At 46.0% G+C, this 27,324-nt stretch overlaps 1 protein-coding gene across 1 annotated transcript in view; it reads right to left on the minus strand.

Annotated features, from left to right (window-relative positions):
* The window catches only part of PPAP2B (phosphatidic acid phosphatase type 2B), a 79,118-nt gene that overhangs the window by 13,827 nt on the left and 37,967 nt on the right, over positions 1-27,324 (minus strand). Inside the window, exons 2-4 of the mRNA XM_009319849.1 lie at positions 7,440-7,657; positions 2,417-2,700; positions 1,625-1,682 (exon numbers count right to left, since the gene is read on the minus strand). Of these exons, the coding sequence (XP_009318124.1) occupies positions 1,625-1,682; positions 2,417-2,700; positions 7,440-7,657 (560 nt within the window). The remainder of the gene's footprint in view (positions 1-1,624; positions 1,683-2,416; positions 2,701-7,439; positions 7,658-27,324) is intronic.

The raw sequence follows: 27,324 nt of genomic DNA on the forward strand, positions 1-27,324 counted from the left end.
CTGCTGTGCTGCCACAGGCCGTTTCATTTCTTGCTTGCTCCGTAACCGCTGGCTTTTCAGAAAAACACAGGGAAAATCTGGCAAAGCAACATGGTCTGCACGGCGCCCTGTGGAAACAGGGTCAAGCCTGGTGACTTTGGGCAGCCACTGCCAAAGTGAGTGAGGTGGAAACGCAGAGAAGGGGTGAGCGCTTGCCCAGCTGGGCACAGTCCCCCAGGTTTGTCGCCTACCCTGAAGGATGCTGCAGGGCATGGTCCTGTGCAAAAGGTAAAGCATCGGGCTTGGCTTCCAAAAAGGCCCAGGAGCGGCATCTCCTAAAAAATTACCTGGAAGGACAACCCAAATCTTGCTGGGTATTTCAAGAGAAACCACCACCGACTTAATAGGGACTGGCAGTCCTCGCTGTTTCCAGATACCAGGCTTGAAAGTATGTCGGAGCTGACTTATCTGGCTGCCCACAGATCTCCTCAGAAATAAATAAATGCCAGTGTGAGCGATGGTTTCCAAACTCAGCTCGGAAAGTTTTGCGATGGCAGCAGCGGAGGGCTGAGCCTCCTGTGAAGCATTGCCAGGGCAGCTCTGCATTGTAACACAGCTGGGAGGAAGCAGCCAAAATGTTTACTGTAGAAATTCAGAAGTTTTCCAAGAAAAAAAAAAAAGGGGGGGGGGGCAAAATGAAAAAATTTAAAACGCTGTCCCCAACAGCCTAGAAAGCTTAGTAATTAAATTACAGAAATCTGCTCACTGGGAGGGGGGATCCAGGGCTGAAAAGGCAGGAGGGAGCAGTCATCACTTATCTTTTCAGAGGGTAAAGTAAAGGGATGGGGGGGAAGCACTGCTCAGATAAAAGCACATTTAATGTTTTTATCAGTGCCATGCTGTTTCTTTGCTTGCTAGTCTGAGCTTACAGGAGATGGGGGGGCACAAATCTTGAGAGGAATCCAAAACCTTTTTCCTGATTTTTTAAAAACTAAATAATTAAAAAAAAAGAAAACAAATCACTATCAAGATCCTCCCAACATGCTGCGTGTGTGTCCAGGCCCTTGGGGGTGCGGGCAGTGTGCCTCCCGCAGCCCCAGCAGGAAGCACCTTGGCAGCCACCCCGGCCCCGGCCCCAGCGCAGGAAGGGTAGACCCATTTCTCACTGACAAAGAAAAACAAGTCCCAGCCCTCTACTCCAGATCCAGGCAGGCAGAGGCTGCTCCACTGGCACATTTGGGAACCAGCCTTCACCCCCTGACAGAACCACAAGAGCACATCTTCCCCCTCCCATCGATGCAACATTTTGGCTCGCCCCAAACTCTCCCCAGTAGAAACCACAACGTGGGGTGAACAAAATTGCACAGGTCATCCACAGATTTAGTAGGATTCGGATTTAATTGCAGCCTTGACTACATCCCAAAGCTGCACAGCTCAGCTGTCACCCCAGGAGTCTCCATCCCAAATAACACCACAGGGACTGAGAGTGGATCCTTCCACCACTTGTTCAGGCTCTTTTTTTCAACCAACCCTCTATCTCCAATGCTCATCGTGCTGTTATTGCTACCGAAGGCAGGTGAGTGCCTCAGGAAAGTGGGACAGGGGATAAATCAGCTCAATCTCAAGCAAGGCTGAGGTTACTTACCACCAAATACAGCATGGTGTAGAGGGAGAAGGACGCGTGCCCGGAGAAGAAGGATTTCCTGCAAAACAAAGCAGGTGGTAAGAACCAGCCACTATAGTCTTCGGTATTATAATTTTACATGTAATATGGTGACTTGCCTGCTGCTACCAAGAGGGTCCCAAAGCAGAGGGACCCACAACCCCCAATCTTTCGGGTTATAAAACCCCCATTATCCGCCCTGCTCACTCGCAAGGCAGAAAGCGAACGGATGGACAGGATGCTCGCATTGTTCGTCCCTTCCTGGTCTACTTGTGGGACAGCAGTTATTTCCAGGATAGCCCGATAACTCATCGTCTCGCCTCAAATAACCAGGAAACCATAAAGAAATAAGAAGTGAGCAACTTCTCCGGTCGCTTAATTGCAGCATGTGAAACGCTCAGTTTTGACATCTGATGGATTTGATAGACAGCTTGAAGGGGAGGAGCCTCCTTGGAGGAGAAGCCCTCTGCTCTGCCGCATGGAACAGCTTGAGCTGCTCACCATGAGCTCAGCTCTTACGGTGAATTCCCACATTGAGCAACCAGTCACGGAAACAATAGTGTAGGAGTAAAGAGAAAGGAAAAGAAATATTATTCAGCCGAGTCCCACAATTCCCGAGGGAAACTGCCCGTCGCTGGCAGATAGACTTACAGCCTTCACAGAGAAAGCAGCATTTGCATCATCTATTGCTGGCAGAGAAACCTTAAGACATATTCAGTGTGAGACACCGTTTTGGTGGCAGCAACCCATCACTTTGATGCCACGGGCTCTCACCTGGCTTCCTGGACCTTGCTGTCGCTTCCCCTGCAGGTGTAGTTTTGGATGTAAACTCCCTTAGCACAGTTGATGGTGGAGAAATCCAAATCGCAAACTTCCAGGAAATGTGGCCGCAAGCGCCCGACGGACACTTTGGCAATGTCTGTGAAGGACTGGCTGATGGCACAGCCGAAAACGAAGCAGCCCACCTGCTTGTAGAGAGCAGCCACGTAGGGATTCTGGATAAAGGAGCGTGACTTCTCCTTCAGGTAGTGGATGCGGTAGAGCTCTCCCGTTATAATCTGGGGGGGAAACGCAACAGAGAGGTTAGAGAGCAGGAAAGATGCTGTGTAAAACCAGCCACGGGTGGCAAATGCAGGGCCAACACAGCAATTCGTGCTCGGGGCATCTCAAACCAGGAATCTGCTTCCACAGCAAGGAAGGAGAGCCCATAGCCCAGTGTCTCTCCATCCTCCTCCTCCTCTTCCCTCCTAAGAAGAGACTGAACTGCTCGAAATGTTGTTTATGGAAAAATTCAATAAACAAGAAGAATAAAGCCAGATTTTGGTTTAGCGTGTTGGCATATCTTTACAGAAGTGAAATAGTACCCCAGATCTATACCAGCATAGTGGGAAAAAAAAAAAAATTAACATAAACCAGATTAAGAATTAGTGTGTGTTTGGGAAGGAGGGCCGAGATCCATTACCCTCTTATCAAACTGATTTTGGAGGAAAACAAACGAACGACCTGCTTATCTTCCTCTCTGAAAACCATGAACACATCAGGGGAAGATCCAGAAAGCCCAAAACTTTTCAGATTCTGGCCCAAAATTTCCTGCCACCAGACCCAATTCAAGCTGCTCAAAGCCTCCGTAAATGCCAGGTATTTCTGGGCATTTCAAGGGGTCTTGCCATTGCGTGGCAGCAAATTATGTATTTCTTGTGACAGGGGTGCTGGTGTTTGACAATATCGCCATAAGTCAGAGTCAGGGAGCAGAGGACCTGACTTCTCATAATCCCAACTCTTAAAAGGTGGGTTAATGAAAATCAGGCTGTGAAATGAAGTCCAAATGTCTCACCTCTCCCAAAGAGGCAAAGGCTCAAATTGTTCTCCGTCACATTACACAACTAGTTTTTGAGCTCCAGATTTACAGCTTTAGGATTTTATTCATTACTTTAAATATTTTTATACCTGAGTAATAAATTGAGGCGGGATTTTTTTCGGCCACCCCCTCGTCCCTGCCCCTCTCTAGTCACAAGGACTGTGATACATAAAATTAACTGTCAGGAAAAATGCCTTCATGTTAATCCGTTTCTGGAGCAGCCAGCAATATTCCTCCCTGCGTGGCAGCCTGCCAGCAGCATGCAGGAGACAAGGCTCCCCTGCCTACCTTTTTTAAAAGCTTGGCACAATCTTTGGAAACTAATAAACTGGAAAAGTATGGCAATTAGACTAAGAGGAGATGAAGCTGTAATCATTGTTTGAACTCGTACTGTGGCTTGAAAAAACTAAGGTTGACCTAAGGCAGCTGAAATTGCAGCTAAGCAGGCTTTATCAAAGAGAGATACAACTATAATAATAAAAAATAAAGGCCAAGTTAGAGCGCTTTGCTACCATGCACAGAAATACGTTGGGTGGCTGCACCATCATTTGGGATTTACATGTCACCACTGAGATTTACTGTTAGAAATCTGGTCATGACCAAGAGTTGTCTGGGGAGCTGCAGCTAACAGGCTCCAGCATCATTTTAATCCTCTCAGATTCCGAAGACCATGGTTTATCTCCAGTTTGGATCATCTTCCAGCACAAGCTGGCAGCCAGGAAATCTACTGGCATGAGAACTGCAGAGGAAGGTTGGAGCATCTCCTGCTCCTCTGGCAGGAGGCAACTCCAGGATGTCCTGGATGGACACAGATGCTGCTGCACGAGGGCACAGCCACCGCCTGCAGCCTCCCAAAAGCCTAAATTCACAAGAATGGGAGCCATGAGGCTTAAAACTCATGGCTTTTGCAGAGGGGAGATGAGCTGAATTAAGGACGACATCTGATACTGGCGGATGTGCCCTTACTCCGAACTCACAAACAGATCCATGTAAACCCGAGGTTCTTGGCCTGGGAAAGGCATGTGACCAACAAAAGTCTGGGGATTAATATTTTTCTCTCACCGTTGGTGGTCTGGGTAATTGAACACATGTAGCAGATTGTAAATTGGAGACTTCATTCCCTCACTAACACACTGCTGGGCAGCCATGAACCCTTTCAGCTTAGTTAAAGCCATGGCTCAACCTTAATAAGAAGCTAAAAATTGGGTAAACTTGTTTTTTTGGCAGTGCCATCCCAGATAAAGCAGGACGGTGAAAAACAAATGCAGCACAGATGTGCATGAACTCAAAAGACAGCCTGAAAAAAAAAGACTTAAAGATATTAAGCTCTTCTTATGCCTTGCAATTCTGGCGAGCCAGCCACATGGCACATATGCCATGCCTATGTGATGGGCACAGCTCCTGGGGGACACTCATACACATTTAGGAAAGATGGTCACTAAAGCTAGTATCAAACTTTTCTGTCTGCGAATGTCTTTTGCAGATGTTTGGTTCTCATGCCCATTTTATAGTTATCATAAGGTATCACCAGCAATCCAATTAGCCTGTAATTACTTTTAGAGCTTTTCTAATCACTTACGTCTCTGATGTATCATTCTCTGTGTCTAATCACATTGAAGCATATCACCTTCAACTGTAAAACAATCAGCTAATCCGGCTGTGTAACTTAGATTTAAGAAATTAATTTTCTTAGGTATTTTTCATAGGCTTTCAAGACCTGTCACGTGTGGGGACACAGGGGGCTCAGCAGTGGTACCCACACGAAGCTTAGAAAGAGGAAAATGTCATCTTCCCCTGGCCATCCTGGGGATCATTAACATGCTTCTGTGCCCAAGATGATCAAATTAACCAACTTCCAGCAGGAAGAGCAGTCAGGAGAGATGTGAGAGCACGCAGCTCAGGGACACAAGCCTCTCCAGGGTCATCTGCGTGGAAATTTGCCTAAAGTCAGTAAATATATAGATATTAAAACCAAATGCACATCCTCTCACATCCTGATCGAAGCAAAGGTCTTCGCCTCCGCCGTTTACTTAATGAGCACTCTGTGTGTCCTCAACCCATTTAAAACACGACCTGGACCTTTTACCCTGGGCTAGACTGCCCATGACGCCACGTAAAGCAAGGGCGTGAAATTTTGGCTGTGCCATCCAAAACACCAGCTCCCTGGAAGTCCTCATAACCACTGTCCTGCCTTGCGAAGGCAAACGTTGTGAGCGAAAGGAGCGGAGTCAGTGCTTTGTGGATTTGGAAGGAATTCCTATTATGCTACAGTAATTCTGGTATCTGGGTTACATCTGAAAAAAGAGGTCAGGCTGACTTGAATTTTCCATGCACACTGCCATAGCAAAGAAATCTGTTGCTTCAATTCCTCGTTAGCCATTTGTATCACTCAACAGCAAATAACTGAGCTTTTGAATTTACCTTATTAAGTTACATTTGTTGTGGGCACAGTGAAACCAGGGCAGAAACATCTAATTCTTTGGGGACTTTCTTTCTCTTTTAATTGACCTGCTATTTTGTGGTAGAAAGCTGATGGATCGCATAGGCAGCTGATTATGTTTCCAGTTTCTGTTCCAACTCCTGTATTTGCCACCGCCTCATTACTGATCAGAAGCACACTCCGCATGGAGCCAGCGTGCCGATAGCTCAGGCAGTAATGCGAAAATGAGAGGCTTTTTCATTTCATTTTTATAGCTTTTCCACACTCAGGGGTAACTCACCTGCAGGGTAAAATTCTGCCGTGTTTATAGAATTGGGGGTCTGGCACCTTTTGGGCTTGTTTTGAGGAGGGAGGGGGCATAGGAACAAGGCAGTTTTGGGGACTTACTTTGCTAAGTGAGTATATGTGGTCAGGAAATGATGGTGAGATCCGGAAATGATGGAGATATTCACGGCACGAAGCAGCAAGGTTGAGGACAGGGTATTACCAAAGCAGGCACCATGCCATGCTAAAATACCTATTGCCCATGACATTGCTCCTGTGAGGAAAGATGAAAGCTAGGAGGGGAACAAGTGCTCCTGACCTCTTCATCTCCATCCCTCCCCTATTGAAGGGCCAAGAGGAAGGCAGTGCCTCTGGGAAAGCACCTGAGCTGTGCTGGCAGCAGGTGAGAAGGAAAACATAGGTAATTTTCATAGGAGAATTCCATCTTCAGCTGGAAGCGTTTAACCAACAACCAGGAGACAGCTCTTGCCTTCTGCCCCAGCACCAGACACACCACAAGGAGGCTCAGCTCCATGGGCTGAATTCAGCTTTTTGGCTGACATATAAAGCTCTCACCGTGCAGTCGTTTCCTAGCACAGCTCTAGGAAACCTGGCAGGAAAAGAGAAAGGAGGAGGCATTGGGAACGTGGTGCATTAACTACTTTTTACAGTGAGGACTCTGGGAATACACTCCCCGTGGAAAGTTTTAATTGTCTTTTTAACATGGCTGTAATATACAGTCTCTTAAAAATCTAATACTAACCTGTGAAACTTTTCCAGGCACTGGTTAGCTGAAAAGATGTATCTTTTTTTTTTTTTAACCTTATAAAATAGGCAAATACCAAGGTTATTTGAATAGGGACAAACCATGCCAAGTCCTTATTGACACTCAAGTCTTTTTGCTTCTACTCTGAACTCCTACTGGAGGGTGAAAAAGCTCTTGTGGAGCTCACAGACTTGCCCAAACAGCTTTGGGCCTGTTCACGGGCTTCAAGAGTAATCTCATTCCTCCTATTACAAGCTTTCATTTGCAAATGTTTACTACTCCACGCTCACGTGGAAGTCAGATAATCGCAGAGGAGATGTGCACCTCAGTAGGTAGCAAGGACACACGGGCAAGACTGTGTTAAACCCCCAACACCAACGGGACGTTAGTGCCATCGTCTAAAGAGGTGACAAAAAGCCGTCGAGGACGCCCAAGGGATAGGAGAGGAGGTTTCAGAGGTGGTACTTACAGCGAGGATGGCGATGAGGATGCCTGCAGCACACAGCACTGCGTCATTGATAGTTTCCATCATCTTCACCGGGTACCTGATGCTGTCATCGTCACAGTAGAAGCCCCGCTGGTAGGGCTGGATTGTGCTCGTTTCAATGATGAGGAAGGGCAACCCGGCTAGAAAGAAGGGGACACAATAACCAAACCCATCAGCAATACAGGCAAACACAAGCAATTCTCAAAAAAAAAAAAAAAAAGACCCAACTAGAAAACCCCTTGCAAACCACGCAGCACCGTTCCTGATACTTTTCTTTTCATATTGCCATCTCTCCAAAGGGAATAGCATTGGGATTTGTTTTTCCAAGTCACTCTTGCAGGGAAAAAGCATCTCCTCTGTTATGGTTATCAGATGTCTGCACTGCCTGGTTTCAGTTAAGCTTTGTGCATTGCAAATATTAACTTACAGGAACGGACCCCTAAAGCAATCCCTCTGCAAAAAGCCATGAAAACAAATCTGGCACTTTTCTCCGGGGAGGGCCCAGTGCTCTGCTGAGCGCCCCACAGCAGGGCAGCCCAGAGCTGTGCAAACAAACGCTGGAGGATTTATCAGCACAGCTTCTCCTACCTGGTCAGCCCAGCTACACTCCATCTCCATTACTTTTATGCCTTTGAAGCCTTCCTTGGCTCCCTCCTCTCTGTATTTACAGGGTATATGTATGTTTGTACGTACTAATGTCATAAGACTATATGCTTTGAGCAGCTGTGGGACACCCATCCTTGACCCATCCATGCAAGGGGAACATGAGTATGCACCCAGCCAGCCCGTCCACAAGAGCTGCTGGACTCCCATCAGAGAGCATTCACCTTCAATCACATTAAAGCCACATGAAATCTGCTTTTAAACACTGTTTGTGAACCCTCTGTGCCAGAGACCTGTGTCTACACAGCTTGGCTGGACCTTTACACCAGGCATGGAGCAGATGTGCTCAAAAACATGGGGTGATGGGTTAGGAAACACAGTATGGAGGGGACACCTCGAAATTGCTGCACATCTGTAACTCTGTATTCTTCTAAGTCTTTCAGAGAAATACAGCATTGCCTCAAACCTGGAAGGAGAGCCCTGGGGTACTTCCCAGCCACTATGTTACCTTGGGCAGGGCACCCTCCTTCCCTTCACTTCAGTTTCCCCATCCATCTTTGCTATTAAGCCCATCACCGAGACGAGCGGTACATCCCCACCGAAACAAGCCCCAAATCCCCTGAAACCCATGTTCAGAGTAAGTCACAAACAACAAGGTACAGGAAACTCTCCTCCCACTTGCAGAGTGAAACCCAGGTACGGGGAAAACAAATGCACAGCGGTTCAAACTGTCCTTGGGCCAAGAAAACAGGACTCACACCCAGATCCTACAGAAAGCACTAGGGAATATTTGTCAACCACTAACTTGGCTTAAGTATCTGTGGGTTTGTTTACACAGCAAGAAGTCTAAGACATCAGAGGGCTTTTCCTTCTAAAATTAAAAAATAAAATAAAAAGAAAAATGAAGTGCTGTTGGGTTTGACTGAAATTTGTCCACAGTACATTTTTAGTGATCGCGATCTGCTAGATGTGATTAGCAAAGGTACCATCCAGGGAGTTAAAAAGTGTCATCAAAGTAATGTTCTCCATCTCCACGTGAACCACTTTCTGTATTTCACTTTGTGCAATCCATTTTCGCTCCTTTCCCTATATATTAATAGGTTTGCCTAATCCAGGATTATTAGGGGGTTTTGTTAGTCTTAAGAAAAAGGAAAATTTCCATCATCTGTGAGCAGGGACAACCACACACAAACCTGAAGCCTCTCAGGTACCCAAGAGCAGCCAGGGCCACCGCTCAGGACCCCTTTCAGATCCTTTCTAAAAACTCTGGAAACGGGTTAATTGCAAGCGCTGGGCCCCGTGGTGCTTGGCAGGGCAGGACGGTTTCCACCACATGTGTGAATCAGCAAGGAAAGGTTTCAGAAGAGCCTGCCCAGCTAAGATTTGGTAAATAAAATCGGACATCTCGTGTGAATCCAGTTGATCTTCATTCCACTATTTAACCGTTTTGATGCCTAGCCAGCTTGGCCCCAAAACGTGCCTCTGATGCCAACAATCTGATATTAATAGGCCACTTAAAAAATCCTTAAGTTTCCCAATGAAAAATTGCAGGAGAAGAGCTAATGTCACTCGGCGCGATCCAATTTCACATGCACTTGAAGCAGCGGCGTAACAGTTGAACTCAGGGAGTACACATGCCACGGTTACGTGGCTTATTGTTATTTCTCCAGTTCCTCTTGTTAATAGCTTTCACATGACAGGTCTGTAAAACACATGTTCCCACAGACAATAAAATACATCTGAAAGCTAAAACTGGCTTTAAAAAAAAAAAAAAAAAGACAGACAATAGTGTTCCTATATATTATGTGAACCCAGGAATAATAAAGATTTGTTTTCCCTTCATTCATTGAACAGCATGGGGTAGTATTTCCACGTTTCAATTATATGTACGCTTGCCACAGCTATAATAAGAGCATAACTGACCTATATGGTATACATTTTCTTAAAGTGCGCATAGGCATAGTTTAGAAAATCCAATGGTTTTGTTTTCTCTCCTACAAACTTGTGGTTTAGCGGGATATTGCCAATCAAGTCTTGACATTTTTCCAGCAAAACAGTAACCTCAGATTCTTTTTTTTTTCCCCTTCCCCCCCCCCCCTTTTTTAAAAAAAAAAAAATGAGAAACATAAACATACTTTCCATAGCTGAACGGATATTACTTAGAAGACATAGCATGCCTTTGATTTTGAGGGCTGGGTGAGAGGCTGCTCTTTCAGCCGTAATTACCCAAGGAAGAGAAGACCCCAGCCCATGGCAAACTGTAAATCATGCTCAAAATGGCTCTCCTTCCACAAGGTTATTTCTTGGAGGATGGATTGTTTAAGTGACTAGGTCACCACCCACATTTTTTTTGGCAAGGGGGTTCCAGCACGGAGAAGCCTGTAGCTGTGCCAAAAGGCAACCAGAGAATGGGTTTTGCAGAAAAACACTACAGAGGGAAGTCTGGAAGAAGACAGAAAATTAAATGCTGAGAGACATGCCTTTGGGATCCCTCAGCAAAACACCACAGAGACATTATTCACACTAGGAGATCTGCTGGAGGCAAAGGTATCCAGAAGTGGGGCTACAGCCCACACGCCCTTGGAAATGGAAGGCAAGCAGCGTAGGGTTGTACCATGAAGATGGTACACCTGGCCTCATCACCTCTTCTGCCCCAGTCTACCTCTCCAATTCAGTGTTTTAACAGGAGATTCAGATTATGCATCCCTGGCTGCAGTGATTTGTATCTACAAATTCAACAGCTGAACCCCATAAAAGTGCTAAGTTTTCAGCCTCCACCACTTCCCATCCCTACCCACGGTACAAAAATATTGAGAATACAATAAGTACATTTCAGAAAATGGTAATGAATGGTGACTTGCACTGAAGTGAGTGATAGACATACATGGCAGGCAAAAAATTACACTGATTTTGGGGATGGTCACTCTTCTCCAAAAATGGTCCTATTCGGCCATTCTGTCTGTGACTACGGCTCACCTACGTGTACAGACCTACTGCAAAAATCTTTAGTAACACTTTAGAAGGGCCTCACATGCTCCTTAATACTGGTATCTCCATGCTGAGAAATTACACAGCAGCCTGTGAACCATACTCTAAGGCATGGAGGCAACCCTGGCGCATCCATATAGGACTGTATAGCAACCAGAGAAGTAGCTATCCTCATCTCACAGATAGAGGAAGCTAAAGCACAGAACAAAGGGATTGGCTTATTCCAATGCAAAAAAGGTAAATGGAGCTGAGATTACCTTCTGAACTGTAACATCCTTCACAAGGTGAAGGAAAGGTTTTTTTTCCTTATATAAAGGGGATTTTTTTGCTTTAGTAACAGAACAAGGATATTCCAACCACATGCTTTTATCTAACTATGCTGTAGGAGATCAAACAGGGCTCCAAACCATGAGCATAACAGAAATCTCTTGGGGGCTGATCCTGCCCCATCCAAGCCCACAGGAGTTTTGCCATGGGGTCCATGGTGTGGAAAGTGGCTCGGCCCCACTCCGAGCGGCACAGAGCAGGTGTGGACACTAATGAATTGTGTGAGGCACCACAGGACACTGTGAGGCTGGACACTGAAAAATGATGTTGCTTTTGTTGGGAGGAAGTCCAAGTGACTTGGTGACCTCTAACCGCTGGTGTCCTACGCTAAGTTATCTCAGTGCAGGGTTTAAATTTATTTGTCTTTCCATTTAATAAAGCCGATGCTAGATTTCCAAACTTGATGAAGGTAAAAATATTCCTTTCCTTAGTTAGCACCTTTATTAAGAGGCAATTAATAGACAATAATCCTGGGAAAGCTGGCAGCATGAAAGCTAAAACCCTACTACCAAGCCTAATCAAAATCCCTTGCAAAACCCACATGTACTCTCTGACCAGCTTGAAATGTGCATGAAAATCAAAGGCAGAAGAAAAAAGGGCTGTGTTGGATACACCACTTTGAATCTCAAAGTCTTTGAAAAGTTAACACTTGTGCAGATTTAACGGAGGGGGGAATAAAATTAAAACAGGGGATAAGCTTTCATTGGCCACCCATCGGAAAAGCTGTGGAGGGGGCGGGAGGGGAAGACGCATTTCTGCAGTGACCCACCCACGCAGCTCTCATCTTCCCAGCCCAACCTTCACCTTTGCAGTAAACTAAACACCATCATGGTCTTTTTTCTTTTTTTTTTTTTTAATGTTTGGTTTTGACAGAGGTTGGGTTTTTTCTCCAGTAAACTGTTCTTTCAACACTGCAGGTCAGTGGGATGTTGCTGGCTATCTCAACAAAGCAACTGTAATTTCTAACAAGCACTCTGATGTGTTTGTCTGCCAGTGTCCAGGCCCTGGGCATGTTTTTAAGGTTTCAGTAGATTAGACATCTATCTTAATAAGTGAAAAAGATCATTAAATAATTTGGCAGGGCTGAGCAGAGCATCTAATTCCTTATTCAAGACACACTCTGTAAATATTTGGCTACCTACAAGTGACAGGCTTTCTATTTGAAGTACTTAGTGGCTGATCTTGGATACATAGAAACCTTATTTGGTTTACAACATTTGTGCATGTTTTAAAATGCATACAAACTAGATTAGCCTACAGTAGGCTTTTATTTGGGCTTTAAAAGTGGGCTTCCCAACTTTTAAAGAAGAATTGCAGCACTGCAGATCAGCTTTGGCAGCTGCTGCAAGAGTGAACAACTCTTGAAGCCAGCCACACACACACAGATAAAATTTAATAACACAAAGAATAGAAGTATTTCCACATTTCCATCATATCAGGCATATGCTGACAATCACAATAGGGCCCGATTCTGCACCAGCACCAACAAAATGGGTGGGGGAAGATGGGGTGTGAGCTTGGTCAACCGAGAAAATCTCAAGGGACCTGATCCACAGCCCAGAGGTAGCCAAAGGAAGGACCCTGCTGCAGGCTGGATTGGGCCATTATGTTGGGATTTTCAAAGGTCTTGAAAGCGTCAGTGCGGTACCTCCTTCCCAATGGCTTTTGACTGAATCTGGATATTCGATGTCCAGATATTCTCAGGAGATAACTAGGCTAACATCAGAAATACAGAGTACTTTCAACTCTGTATTTTATTACCTGCTTAGTCTTAATTGTTCTTCACCTTGGTTCCAGCAGTCCAGAAGACTGCTCTGTGCATCTGCCTGTATTTTGGAAACACATCTAATATCTGTGTTTGCAAAACAGATTCCCATTCAACTCTATTACAGCTCCACTACTCTCAGCTACACAGACACATAAGGATAGACAATTCTCTAAACACACAAACAAACTCTAGACTTTACTGTAGAACAGGTACCTGCTTTAGAGTCCTAAAGAACCTATAAACAAGGATCAGCATATATTGCATTTCTCCGATTTAACCTGTTTGGAAGAGTCCTAGGGCACAACAGGTTGATTTCTACAAAACCCAAGATATTAGTTCATTTTCTACTTGCTGTAGGTTCTCCCATGTAACTCACACGAACCTTTGCACCTACCTATATTAATCTGTCTGGTGTCCTTCCTAACAAGAGGGTGACATTTCAGTCCACTTCGTTATTACTAGTTATATTTCAGCCAAATCACAGGAACGTCAATGTAAACCTCACCATTTTTAAGTCCACCAGCTGCTACAGAGTCCAGGAGAATTCTTAGTGAGCAGACACAGGTTCATTTTGACCTAGATGATGATATTTTCTGAGTTTTTAATTTGGGGTTTTTTTTTTTGTTTGTTTTGGTTTTTTAGTTAAGAACTGGTTATTCAGGAACACTGGGCAAAATGCCTTCTCATGCCTGTTAGTGCAATAGCGAACAAGAAGAAAACCAAGAATATTCGTTTTCTATATGGACAACCCTATAACACTGATGACCCCAAGCTGCCCAAACCCATCATCCAGAGACATACCCATCCTTTGCAGTAAATACAGCCCTGTGCAACCTGGCGCATGCCAGGTTGACCCAACCATCCTGGGAGAATATTATAGAAAAGCTCTTGGTCACAGATACTTTAAACCAAATGTCAAATTATTCTCACACACTGCAAATTCCTCTGTATTTGAAATCTCAGTAGAAATGCTTCCTCATGCAGCCAGAGCACGACGTGCCAGCCCTGTGCTCCAAGAGCTACAGATGAACGGCAGTGCTGCCATTGGTTTTGCTGAGAGAAATACTGCTCTTTTAGAGAGTACCTGTTACCTATTTCCAGAGGTAAACACCACGTACAAAGGAAGAAAGAGAAGAAGGGAGTTCTAAGAAGTGTGTTAAGTTGTTCCTCCTGGGAGTTTGGCATAAGCTGATGTATTAGAAGAGCTTTATATTAAAGTGCACATATATTTTTAATACCTAAAAAATGCATTAATAAGAACAAAAGGTCTTATCCAAGCCACAATACCTAGATGCATATGAAATTCTGCATTTGTGGGGTAAAACAGATTTAAGCCAGACTGGCCGGCCAGCAAAAGTTGGAAAGGCTGAATATAAAAGACATTATCAACGGGAACCCGGAGCAGTTCCAGTCAAACATGATGGAAACAAAGCCATCATTTCACATTTTATTCCTTGCTCTAGACAACGTGATACATGAAAACCCCAACGCGTCAGCATCTTTTGAGGCACCTCTATACATCCAAGTGCTTTGGAAGGTCTCACAGATGAGAGAAGTCTGACCTAGGGTGACCCAGCTTGAATAGAGGGAGAAAAAAAAAAGTTAAAGATGTGTCTGTGAACTCTGCAATACTCGGGGCAAACGGATCATGTGAAAAATACACTGCGGCGACTATTATGTTTTCAATTACAAACGAAGCGAACACGGTTTACTCTGCCCATCAGTGGGGTTTGGAATGAGCCCTGCCTCGCCACGACTCCTCCGGGCTCTGCCTTCGAGGAAGGGTTCGGACCACTGCCCGGTCCCAGCAACATTCGTGCTGCAGGAAAGGTGCATAACATCCCATTTCTTTGGGGGAAATCTAGGAGCTTTCTTCCAAACCAATGGAAGGGTGAGCAGAGCTGCTGCTCCCCTTCATCCACGTCATCCCACTGGCACACACTGGCTGAGTGAACCCTAATATTTCCCCATATAATAACAAATCTTCTCCACTCCATCAACCTCTATTCAAGAGGAAAGTTTTGTGGGCTGTAGGTGTTGTTTTAATATATAAAATATCAAGCAGAGACTCCTTATCTCAGCTTACTGCCCCCAAACACCACCATGTATAAGCCCTGACCCCTTCTCTTTGCACGGCCATGCTGAACCCTAGCAAGATCAAGTCGAAATATGAAATGGCAGCCAATGCAATGCAGTTGACAGAATTCTCTCATTTATTTTTAAAATCAGCAAAGACGCAAAGCTTTTGAAGCAAAAATAAAGCCAGTTCACCTGGTCAACATCAGGTCTCTTAAAAAAAAAAAATAATTCATCTGCTGAACTTCCCAAGCTTCCTTTCCCCTTTTCCCAGAGCATCCCAGCCAGGCACTGCAGCTGTAATTAAGCACGTTTTTGGGAGCAACTGCCCCTGTGCAGGAGGAGGCAAAGCCTGTGTCCACAGCGCTGAAGCCTGCCGCGAGTAGCTTTCTGACCCAGTTCTGTCAATGTACCTATTGTAAATGGAAAATCCTTTGGATTTGAAGCAGCCGCCACCTGCACAAATAAGGCCGGGTTATAACTCTGTAACCAAATACAAGCACTGAAAGCTTAAAAAGTTTGTAGTCCAAAAGGCACTTCTGACCTCTTCCTTAAAAGTTCACTAATCACTTTTAATTCATAATTTATTTCCTCTTAATATACTTGCTTTATATAATACCCCCCTTCCCCCCCCCCCTTTCTTTTTTCTGGAAGTTCCCCAGGAGAAAATGGTATTACACAACTCCCTTGATTAACTGGAAATGAAACTTTTCCCCCTCAGTAGTCAAGATTTGGTAGAGTTTCCAGGATATAATGCACGGTACAGAGTGCTGAAAGAAAGGCAAAAAACCATGAGCATGGGTGGAAATGATCCAAAGGCACTTCAAGCAATGGGGGTTTGATCTCAGTGGACCCTAGAGCAGAGCTCAGTAAGGCTTTGCCTATTCATCAATGGGTTAAAAACGTGTAAGATTATCTCTTTTCTCCCTCATCTGTATTTTGACTGCAGTTACTGCATAGAGTGGCATCCTAATGTATAACAATACATGATATAACTGAGATTGCGCTGGTACCCAGGTAATATTAAAAAAAAAAAATCATGCTCTTAATTAAAATAGCTTTGTATTATGGGGAGGCAGACTTTGCAGGGGAAGGCAGAAGTGTGACGGCTGCTGCCTTGGCTGTGCTGCCACCACGCTGCCCACAGAAGTTTGAGTTACTTTGGTGAAAAGCAGCTGGGAATGGGATACTTCGGTGGCAAGCCATCACCCACAGTGACAGAGCTGCCCACCCCACGCTGCTCGCAAGGACAGGATGAATTACCTACCCTGACCCATCTTCCCCTGGACAAGACCCTGTGAATTATCTGGGTCCCCAAAAGCTAAATGGAGATTTTTTGGGACACCATGGTTCCATGCTGCACACCATCTCAGACTTCTGGGTGCTTTTTATTCCCCTAAGAAACTGCATAGTCTGCAAATCCAGGTGATGCAGCAGTGTCATAGCAACACCTAAATTTTCACCACCCTCTTCTGGAAGCACAGGGCCACCACTGGCACAGGGGCTAGCCACTGCGGGCACGTCTACCTTGTCACACCCGATGTCATAACAGCCCCTTTCCCACGCACAGCCCAAATCTCACCACGACAGCTGCATTTTGCAGCCAGGTGACATTTCATAGCCCTGTTTCCTTAGGGGACGGTATAAATCGGGTCGGCACAGGCAACAGCCAAGTCTCTATTCACACTGGCTCAAGGGACACAACATGTACTGTGCTCTTTAAAACAAAAAATGGATGACTCCCAATTTCCCTTTCCAGCCCCCCATAACAATGTGGTGCCCTGATGTCAAGGAACGTGTGAATAAATTGGGGAAAAAAGGTTAAAGAAGCCCAAGGGAATAGCAGTCCCTTTTTCTTTATTGCGGTTAATTTTGACAAAAGCTCTTCTGTTCCTCCCCCCCCACCCCCTTCCCAAAAAAGTTGCATTATTCCTCTTCACCATGGTACTGCCATGAAACCCGCCTGGTATGTTTGCCTGAAAATTGCAAGTTTTCATGGAAATTGTTTTTATCTCAACAACAACTCCCTCTGTCACCTCAGACATGAAAAGAGGAGGAGAAGGACTCAGGCTCAAATCTGATCCACAGAAGAGCGCCATGAGCCTCCAAATCCAGCATTGTGAAAACCTGCCCTCCCAACAGGGTAGAAACCCTCCAAAAACCCTTTTACCACCTCCCTCGTAACACCAATGTAACCGCAGACACATGCAACATGCTGCAACCCACTTTGCACAGCCTCCGTTTTAAGCTCTTTGATGCTTGGGAAAAAGCCTGTACCATCAGTGGGGTTGTTCTGAAGGATTTTTAAATGGAAATAGTTTCTTTTCTTGCAGCCCATCATGGCAACCGGAGCCTGCTGGCTCCTGTCAACGAGGCAGGAGCTCAGGAGCTCATAGGGGGTGTCCTCTATTTCCAGCCTATTTACTGCTCCGTTGAGAAAGGCGCCTCAGATGGGAGTTTGGAGGGACTCAGTTATTCAACAAACCAACCCTTTCTAAACGCTGTCAAAGGAGTGATTTGATGCCTTTCAGTGCTTACTATACAAAACGCTGAAAGACCAGCAAACTTCAAAAGCCACAGAAGCGGAGCTGAAGTTTGGCAGGAGTTCATTAGTTGCCTGTGTCCTTCTGTGTGTGGCTTGTAATTACATGCAGACCTGATGCCAAATCCTCATCTACCAAGGGGTACCAATTAACATGCTGCTGGATGATTCACAGGTAGCTAATGTCGAGATTTATACAACCGGCATGCCAAATATCGGGTGCTTTATTATTTTTTTTTTTTAAGCTGGCCTTTTTTTCCCCTCTTTTCAAGTTATTGTACAAGTAAGGTTTTGGCAGCAAAATTGGGATTGTCCAGCCTGTTCCCAGGACACACACTGGTGGGCCTGATCCTGCTGTCTTTGTGCACCAGCATCTGCAGGGACACATGCATCCCTTAGTGCATGGGCCAAGGGCTCACAAGTTGAGCCACCTACTGTATTTTCCCTTCATATGATGGGAAAAAAGCAGATGCTTTTCTGCTCCAAGGAGAAAAACTCTAAAATTGAGGTACAATTTGCACTCCATACTTGCCATTCCTGCCGTTTGTACCCTCTTACTCCTATAGGTAGTAAACCAGTAAAACAGCAGGAGCTTTAACAGCAGCTGGAGAAGTTGAGGAAGCAGGTATCTAAAAATCATAACTCACCTTTGGGGGGGGGGGGGGGGGGGAGGGGGAAATGTATACAAAGCTGTGTCTCCTGCAGAAAAATATAGCAGTTATTGGATCCTCAGACAAAAAAAAAGCGCCCTTCTACTTGAGATCTGCATTCCTTTGCAGCCAGCTGGCTCCCAATGCAGCCCTTGGCAATTAAAACCTTGGGAAGTCAAACACAACGGCACGGAAATGAACCTTTTGTTTTCCTGCTTTTTCATTCTTGTCTTGTGTTTGATCCCCAAACAGAAACGCAGGCACCAATTTCTCAAGCTAAGGGAAAACCATGGACCCAGTGGAGCATCCTGGCACTGACTTGGAGCAGATATCCAAGCAGGCTGGTCTGCCACCACCATTGGCTTTCCCATGGAGAGCAGGAGACCCAGCCTTCATTTCCTTCTTCTACTTAACTTTCTACTTTCCAAAAGCCAAGGCAAGTCCACTGGACTTCTCCTACCCCCAGTCTGCAGCGTTTTGGTGGCTTTCTGTCCCCAGAGCCACCACAAAAATGAACAGCACATGAGATGGGCATGATTTCAGATTTACGGGAGGTTTGATGCTCCTGGGCAGAAACAAGACTGTAAACAGGGGCAGCAAGAGGGAACTTACAGAAATAGTCAGCCTTGATGTAACACTGCTCCCAAAGGTACCAGCCACAGGAGAACTATGCACTCAATCACGGATTTGGATGCATTATGGATATACGTATAACACCTAGAGAGCCTCATTAGCAGTAATTTGATGGCTTTTGCTCTTCTTCCTTTACCTTTGTCATACAGCTCTCCCCAACAGCCAGTTTCTATGTTAATTTTTCTGACAGTTGTTCAGCACGCAGACACCCATGTCTCCCACTCACCCCTCCAGACACCCCCATTTCCATACATTTTCCTCTCTCCATAGGAAAAGTGGTTTCTCTATCACACTTCTTGCTCCCATATCATTGCAAAATGCCTTCAGCCCTAGGGGATAACTCAATGCCAGAAGGGCTGCGAGCAGAACCCAACACTCGCACCACTTTATCCTTCTAATAAACCTTTCACTGCATTTGACACAATACAGGTCTTGTCCAGCCATGAAAGCTTTCTCGCTTATCAGGAAAATTTTTAATCAACTACAAGGGAAAACATGGCCTGACATTTTATTGCTTCCTTGTGCTTTGCTTTTAGATGTTTCGGTTTTCTCCAATTTGTACTCTTGCTAATCTCCTTAACCAGGGATCAGTGGAAAGCCTCAAGTCTTTCATGCCCAACAGCTTCTCCTGGATAATTTGGAGGCAGGGCAGGCAGAGGAGCATGGGGGCAGTGGGGGGGGCGCTCATGGTGGAGTGGGAGAAGAAGGCACCAGGCACCAAGCTCTCACACTCACTGCAGGTTCTGGGACATGGTTTTGTCCTGGCCACAATTACAAAACAACAAACAACGTCTGTGGGGAAGGGTCATAAGAAGTTCAGCTTTCCTCTATTAAAACCATCTGGTGCCTATAAAAAAACCCAACTGTTTGGTTGGGATGGTTGGTAGCACCTCCTCCCTGCTCAGCTCTTCCTGGCACTTCTCAAGAGCATGGTGGCACTCAGAGGTGCCACTGTGAGGGACAGGGCTGCCATGGGAACAGGGGTCCCAGCAGACACACCCCCCACTTTGCATCCCTCCTGCTGTGAAGAAGGTGCCCCAGCATCCATCTCATTTCACTTCTCCTTATCTGAGCCAGGCCCTTCTTTAGGAGGTGCCTGTCCCCCCCAGCACCCTGGGCTCCTGCCAGAGTGCCCTCGGTGAGCCTGTGAGCAGGCTGTGCTTTCTGAGCAAAATAAAATGCCCCTGTGAGGCCGGTGTGGGACCCAGCAAAGGGTTTCTCCAGGTCGGAGACATCAATGGGTCCCCCTCCAGTATCGACAGCGAGAGGCATTGCCAAACCTGCAGGGGAGGTGGGGCAGGGGATGGGAACCTTCATTTTTCCTTTATTTAAAAAAAAAAAAAGCCTAAACCTCTCCTTTGTTTCCAACAGAAATAAAAGGAGGAAAAAAAAGAAAAAGATCGGAGCGCTTACAGCCAGTTCCCCAGCCTGTAATACAAAACCGCGCTGTGCTGGGAAACCTTACACCGCGCGGCATCCAGCTCGTACTCCTGCTCTGCTCGCTGCCTCCCGGATACTTCCCCAAGCCCAAACTGCCCTTGAGAGAAGCCAAGGCTCAGCCTCTGCTGAAAAGCCTCTTTGTTTGGATTCCCTTTCCAGATCAGCGTATCCTGAGGTTGAACTCCCTCCCACCCCTCTGCAGGGCTTTTTAATGTTCAGATGCCTTTGGCAGCAGCCAGATTCACCAGCAGGTTTGCGGTCCTGTAATAGTGTTCAAAACCTCAGTGCTGGGGCACGTACAGTGCTAGGAACTTTCTTCAGGTTAAAGGAGAGAGGGGAGACAGAAAAAAAAAAAAAAGAAAGTATTGCAGAATTACTTCAAACAATCCTTTAATCGTGAATTGTGAAGAGAGGAGCTAAGCTCTCCTTAATTAAACAATAGCTTTAATCAGCCTTCAACAGCCTACATTAAGGCACAGCACACCAGTGAGCTGGAGAGGCAGGTTTTTTCTCTCTTAAACTGGAATAATTGAAAGAAAACTAGACAAGGCATCGGAGAAAACCAGGCACGGGGTCTGGTCCATACATGCATCACCAAGAGGGTTCGACTCCAACTGCTGCCATGAGCTTTCCACGCAACCTCAAGTCCATCACTCATTGCACCCAGAAATTAAATGCATTTTCCTTCACCGCCCGCTGTCCGCCAGCTCAGGGACACAAGCGTGCTACATCCATACGGCCCTTGGCATGCAACGGGGTCCCCCATCTCCCTTGGGGTTTGCAAGCACGCCACAATCCCACAAAGGGCAGGAGATATGGTAGTCCCATGCCAGGACCTCTGGTCTAGCACAGACCCACCTGAGACCCACAAATAGTACCAAGGCAGTAATTTCAGTTACCACTCGGAGCAAAACATGGCAGATCTTGCAGCAAGAGACTGTAATGGGAATGCCAGCCCTGCACCTCACCCCAACACCAAAGGGAAAAATCAACCCTCTTCTCTGAAACCAGCCTCAGGCCCAGGACTTGAAGCAATTTCATTGGGGAAAAGTTGTTTTTCACTTGCAGTTAGCTTTTTAATCGACCTCAGCATTATGTCTTTCTCTGTGAAAGCAAAACGCTGAGCATTTAAGCAGGTGGATTTTCAGACTGTGGACCCAATCCTGCGTTCATAAAGCAAGACCCGCTTTTGCAGACAACTTCAGCAAGAGCAAAAGCAAAGTCCCTGTTGTTATATCCACAATCCAGATGAGTCCCTAACTCTATCCCACTTGTCTAGCTGTTTTAAACACACTGCATCCCTAGACCCTGCAGTAGCTCTTAGAGCTTTAGGCACTGGAAAAAACTTTTTTGTGCCCATGCATGTGGTGATTTATCAAAACAGGCTTTCTCTAAAATGCTATTTGACTTTTCCATGGGTTTTGCATTTGACAAAGATTCATGCCAGCTCAGTCAGAAAAATAAATGCCACAAAACTTCTCCTTTAAGGAAAAAAAAAAAACAAACCCACCAAAAAAACAAAACACCCAACCCTCGCAGCCCAATGCTTTAGAAATGCTTCCACATGCTAATCAGCCTCCTATTCAGCTCCAGACTGAATAGGACTCCAACAATGACAAAGAAATACGCTGAACCTATTCCACATTTCATCCCCTTCACTCAAAATGTTGCTGTTACCTTGGTTTTCAGCCGCTTTGTGGGAGCTGCAGCAGAATGACAGCTGCATGCTAAAGCTGCAGGGATGGTCAAGAAATAAGGAGTGCTAGATGAAAGAATATCCATCCCAGATTATGGGGAAAAAATATGGAATTGTTCGATGAGATGGTCACTGATGCTGCAAACTTTGATAAGAATAAATAAGAAAAAAAACCCAAAGAGGCCTTTAGTGAAAGCATAGCCTCTTGTAGTCAGGCAGCAAAGGGAAATTTTTCTTAGCTTGCAAGTATGAGTAGGCTAACGTCCCTCCAAGCCCGTCCTTTGAGAATTAGCCATTTGTGTTACGTATTATCAACTGACAGATGTCTTGGTGCACCTTTTCCCCTATAACCTTAACCAGAAAAACTTCAGCTATTATTCTGAGAACAGACAAGCTGGTTCCCGCTGCAACGGATGATGCGAGGTCGTTTCCCTTTTCTGCAGAACACGGGAGTATGGGAACGGAGACACCCGGGGAACCTTTCACAGGAATTGAGGCGGGAAGCTCTGGGACAGGTGCACACATGTCCTAGGAACACGCTTCAGCCCGAGCCCCGGGAGCCACAGACTTCCTCCACGGTTGCCCTTCACTGAGGATCTGATTTCAAAAGATACCTTGAGGAGGCAGGCGATGGCCTGGCAGTACTGGCAGAAGCACTGAAGTTTGCAGCTTCACTGAAATTGTCAGGAATTAGAGGTAGCTCTGAAAACCCCATTGGGCACCTGGGTGCATCCATACTGGAAATATTGCCTTCAAAGTGTGCTCTCACCCTCCCCGGGCTCCAGCTCCCTGCCCACACACAAAGGGGATGCTCCTTCATGCTCCCTGTCTCCTTAGATTGGGAATTCCCGGAGGCACAAACCTTCCCTGCAATGTGCCTGGGCAGGACCAAGGGCAGCAGGGCTCAAATCCTGGCACAGGACTCCTGTGGGGCTTTGGCTGGGCTGCAACCCAGGAATCAAAGGGAGAAGCAGCTCCCCAAAAAGCAAGGGCCATCTGATCAGTGATCAAAGAGCAGCTTCAGATACCTGCTAACACCAAACTGATTCACAGCTATCGACTTCAAAGGAGTTTTGCTGCCTGCCATCAGCTTACCGTCCATCCAAAATTACTCCATGAGCACCACTCAAAACATAAATGCACCCAGTGTTCACTGACCAGACCTGCTTATCGGCATTTTGTCATGCTATTTCCGACTCTCCCTTTGGAAACTAACACTTTAAAGAGTGGTGGCCTTTGCAGAAAAGCCTTGGAAGCCCTCAAAATGCTTGGGGTGTGGGACCAGTTGCCACGGCCGCTGTACCGCTACAAAGACCAGAGCAAAGACCTTGCTGTCAACAACGGTGGGAACAACAACCAGGGCTGGGCTGGCTGCTCGCTCCAGCCAGCCTCAAGCTGAGCCTTGCAGCCAGGCTTAAAGAAAGGCCCATCACACCACCCCAAAACGGAGGTCATAAATAACTTGCTGAGCATCGAGAAGACAGGAAGCCCAGACCCCATTTGGCACATCGGCTTTCAAATGCCGTGGCTGGACATTGAGGCACGCAATAATGTCTCTGCTTTGCATAAGCACATGCTGAATTAACAGCAATGCAATTAATATCTGCATGCAGTGCCTGTCTCCAGTATGTGCATGATCAGACACAGGGGCACTGCTGTAAAAGCTTTCAAAAATGGCTGTCATTCTCACTAATTTACAGTAAAACCAGGTGAAAGCTAATTGCAGGATGCCATGCAGCTTGTCACCTCCTTTGCGCAGCAGCAAGCTACAACCCTGACACTGCTGGGAGAAGAGAGCTCTCAGGGGGAGCATCATTTGTTTCAAGAGGGATGCCTGCCCGAAACCACTAACTTTCACTTTTTCTGCTTAAACCTGGGGAAGGAAGAACCACGCTGTTCTCAGCTCCTCCAACCAGCAAAGGTGAAGCAGCTCCAAGAGGTACAGCCTGTCGTCTGCAAACTCCCAAAGCAGCGAAGGACACCTCCATGCCACAGCTACCTTCGGTGTTCAGGGCAAGGTCTGGGTTAGCCCAGCAATGCCAATCCAGCCTCAATTTGGTGTGTCTCTCAGGCACCGTAGGCTAAGCCTACTGATATGTGTTATCAGAAAGGCTGGAGCACCTCCCAAGCTTCTCTGTGCTATGGTCAACAGAGCTTTCATGTCTTTTTGGGCACGGGATGAAAAATTACAGAAAAGTAGTAGAGGATTATTAAGACTCTCCACTGATTCAGTGTCACCAGCATTGTCAGACCAACTGCAGCTTCATTTGGGCTTTGGCTGGCAGCCCCAGCCTAGCCCTGTAGCTCCTGACTGAGAGCACCATATGCTCAGATAAGACAAGATCATATATGGGTGCGAGCTACAGGCAATGCTGGAACAAGAACACACAGCATAAAGAGCACAGGCATTTTCAGAGCATCAGACGCTCTGGATTTAAATTACATGTTCTGCTTATAACGTTTACTTGATGCGGAGAGTCGGTTTTCAACCCTCTGTCTCCAAAACATCCAATGCATGTGAAAAAACAAGCCCACTTACGTGACCAACTTGAAAGGATGGAGTTTATAGGAATTTCTGATACTTAGAAACCTGCCAGGACAAACCTCATTTTCAAACTCGTTAATACATTATCTTGGTAACAAACTTATGCTTAAGGCAAGTTTTCCAATGGTTTGCATCAAAAGCTATATGAAAACACTTCAAACTCCTCTTTTTTGGTGATGTTCTGCCTCCTCAGGTCTAACTTGAGGAGCAGCTTCTGCTGATCATGATCCCACCGTTACAACTAAGCCATCACGTGCAGCTAAAAGGCAAGGAGGGCTTCTCAAGCATAACTTTCCAACAGCTGCTCCAACACCACCCCCTACACAGACACCCAATCTGCGCTAAGGAGCTTTCCACCTGCTAAAATTGTGGAGCAGGTAGTGCTTCTCCAAGGTAGATGACATGGGAAAAGAGCAAAACAGGGATAGATGGTGTGGCTTTGAAAGGGGTACGAATGCCCTTCTGAGAAAGGGGCCACGCTGATCCACAAGGATATGTGATGGACAGAGTAGCCTCTTCCCAGCTTTTGGCGAGACCCCCCCCCCCAGCAGAGGTATCAGCAAAGCCAGACCAAAGACTGGGCACAGGCAGGACCCTTGCACATGCAGCGGTGCAGCCTGCAGCACCATGTTAGCAAGGGGAGGAAGCACAGAGGGTTGCTTTAGCCTCTGCTGTACCAGGGGTCCCACAGCTCTGCTACAATAGCCAGTGAAAAAAGAAAGAATAATCATTAAGTGTATTCAGAAAACTGACTTCAGACTTTATCTATCCAAGCAGGCTGGTCTGCCACCACCATTGGCTAAAAATACCTCTATTTTTAGAGGTAATGACTTTATCATTACAGAATAAATGCTGGATTATTTTAATTTACCTCTTTTTTTGAGGCTTTATCATTCACTTGATTCTCATTTTCAAGCCTTCCCCCCCCGAAATATGAAACCTGACCTATCAAAAAAACCAACACAACTGCAGAAGCCAGGGCCCTAAGACAGAACAAAAAGAAAAAAAAAAAAAAAAAAGACAGCACTCGTACTAAAACCCCAGATGGCATCCTGCTGCACAGGAGGGAAAGCCGCATCCAGGGAGGTGGTTTCCCTGCTGTCCCCCCGTCCCCTCCCAGGACATGGTCCCCTGGGGATACGCGGGGCCGGGGGAAGCCACCATTCCCAGCGCTGGTTGCGCTGACGCTGAATAGGAGAGTTTGAAGGCTGTTGCCTTCAACAGTCATGCCCTTGTTCGAGGCGCAGGCAGACTGGGCGACCACAACGGTCCCTTCTGGATTACCATGGATGAAGCAGGAGCATTGTACGAATGAAACGGAGAGGACGGAGTCTGCTTCGCCAGAGCAAGCTAGAAAGAGCAGAGCTGGGGCTTTTTTCCCCTCTTTTAAGTTATGTCAGACAGAGATGGAGGCATGCGAACACCTTTCCTATCTCAGATGCAGGCACTAAAGAGGAGCCCTGGTTTGCAAGACTGTGCCCATGCAGCACAGGTTCCCCAACTGTGGTATGCAAACCATCTTTGGGCGGTATACGGAGGCACACGCATCTGGAGGATATACCATCAGCCTGTCTCTAGACAAACAAAGTCAGACCAAAACAGCCAAAGAAAGGCATGCATATTAAATTGAGATGTAAAGGGTATAAAAATAATCTGTTTGATCTGTGAGTGATGTTTATATTATTTTCTGTGCTCACTACAAACAGACAATTAAAAAAGTGTCATCTACTGTAATTGTGATCCCATCTCCTGCCTGTCTCAGCAGCAGGTACACAGGATTCAAAGCACTTCTGGTCATGAAGCAGTTGCACGTAATTCTGCTTTCCTGGAGACACATCTTCAGGCTGGCCAAATTCCACTGACTCGGGAAAGCCAGCAGATTTATACCCCCGAGGACTCGGTCTGCCATTGGTATAGCATTTCCTTGTTCTGCAATTAACACCTCAAGTATAATTGTCACTAATAACCTGCTCTTGATAGGTTTTTTGGGTTTTTATAAAGCCAATGCAAAAAAACGTGTATTTTAAACACCTCCAAAATATCTCTTCTCTCTCTTGTGCTTTCTTCTAGTCATTCTCCTTTGGTCTTTCAAGAGAGGGTCAAAACTAAGGATGGGTATCGTGCTTAGATGCTGACTGTTGGTTTAATAAGAAGCTTTTCAAGGCTCAAAAAAAAAAATCTCCTTTACTCCCAAATGATGGTGGGATACAACCACAGACCCCTATGCCAAGATGCCACCTCTGCAAACCTGCCTTTGCCAAAGCACTTCCAGACCAGCCATCCCTGAGACAGACCCTGTTGCCTCGCAGGGAGCTTGCTGCCACCAAGAGATCCTACAGGTATTAAAATAAGCAATACATAAACATTAACAACCAAACCCCATCTAGGGATGCTCAAAACACAATGATGACTCTACACCCACGCAGCTTCTCAAGCGTGGGATGGACTCAGTCCTCCCTAACACAGAGAAGATGCGGCAATGGAGAAGACAACACCAAGCTCTTGGGAATACAGCTGGTTTAGTACAGTTCGATCTCATTGTCCCTTGCCGAAAATAAGCAATGGTTGGGTCAGCAGTTTCTTCAGCACAGTAGAAAGA

This window comes from Pygoscelis adeliae, unplaced genomic scaffold, assembly GCF_000699105.1.
Source record: "Pygoscelis adeliae isolate BGI_AS28 unplaced genomic scaffold, ASM69910v1 Scaffold181, whole genome shotgun sequence".
Taxonomy (NCBI): Eukaryota; Metazoa; Chordata; class Aves; order Sphenisciformes; family Spheniscidae; genus Pygoscelis; species Pygoscelis adeliae.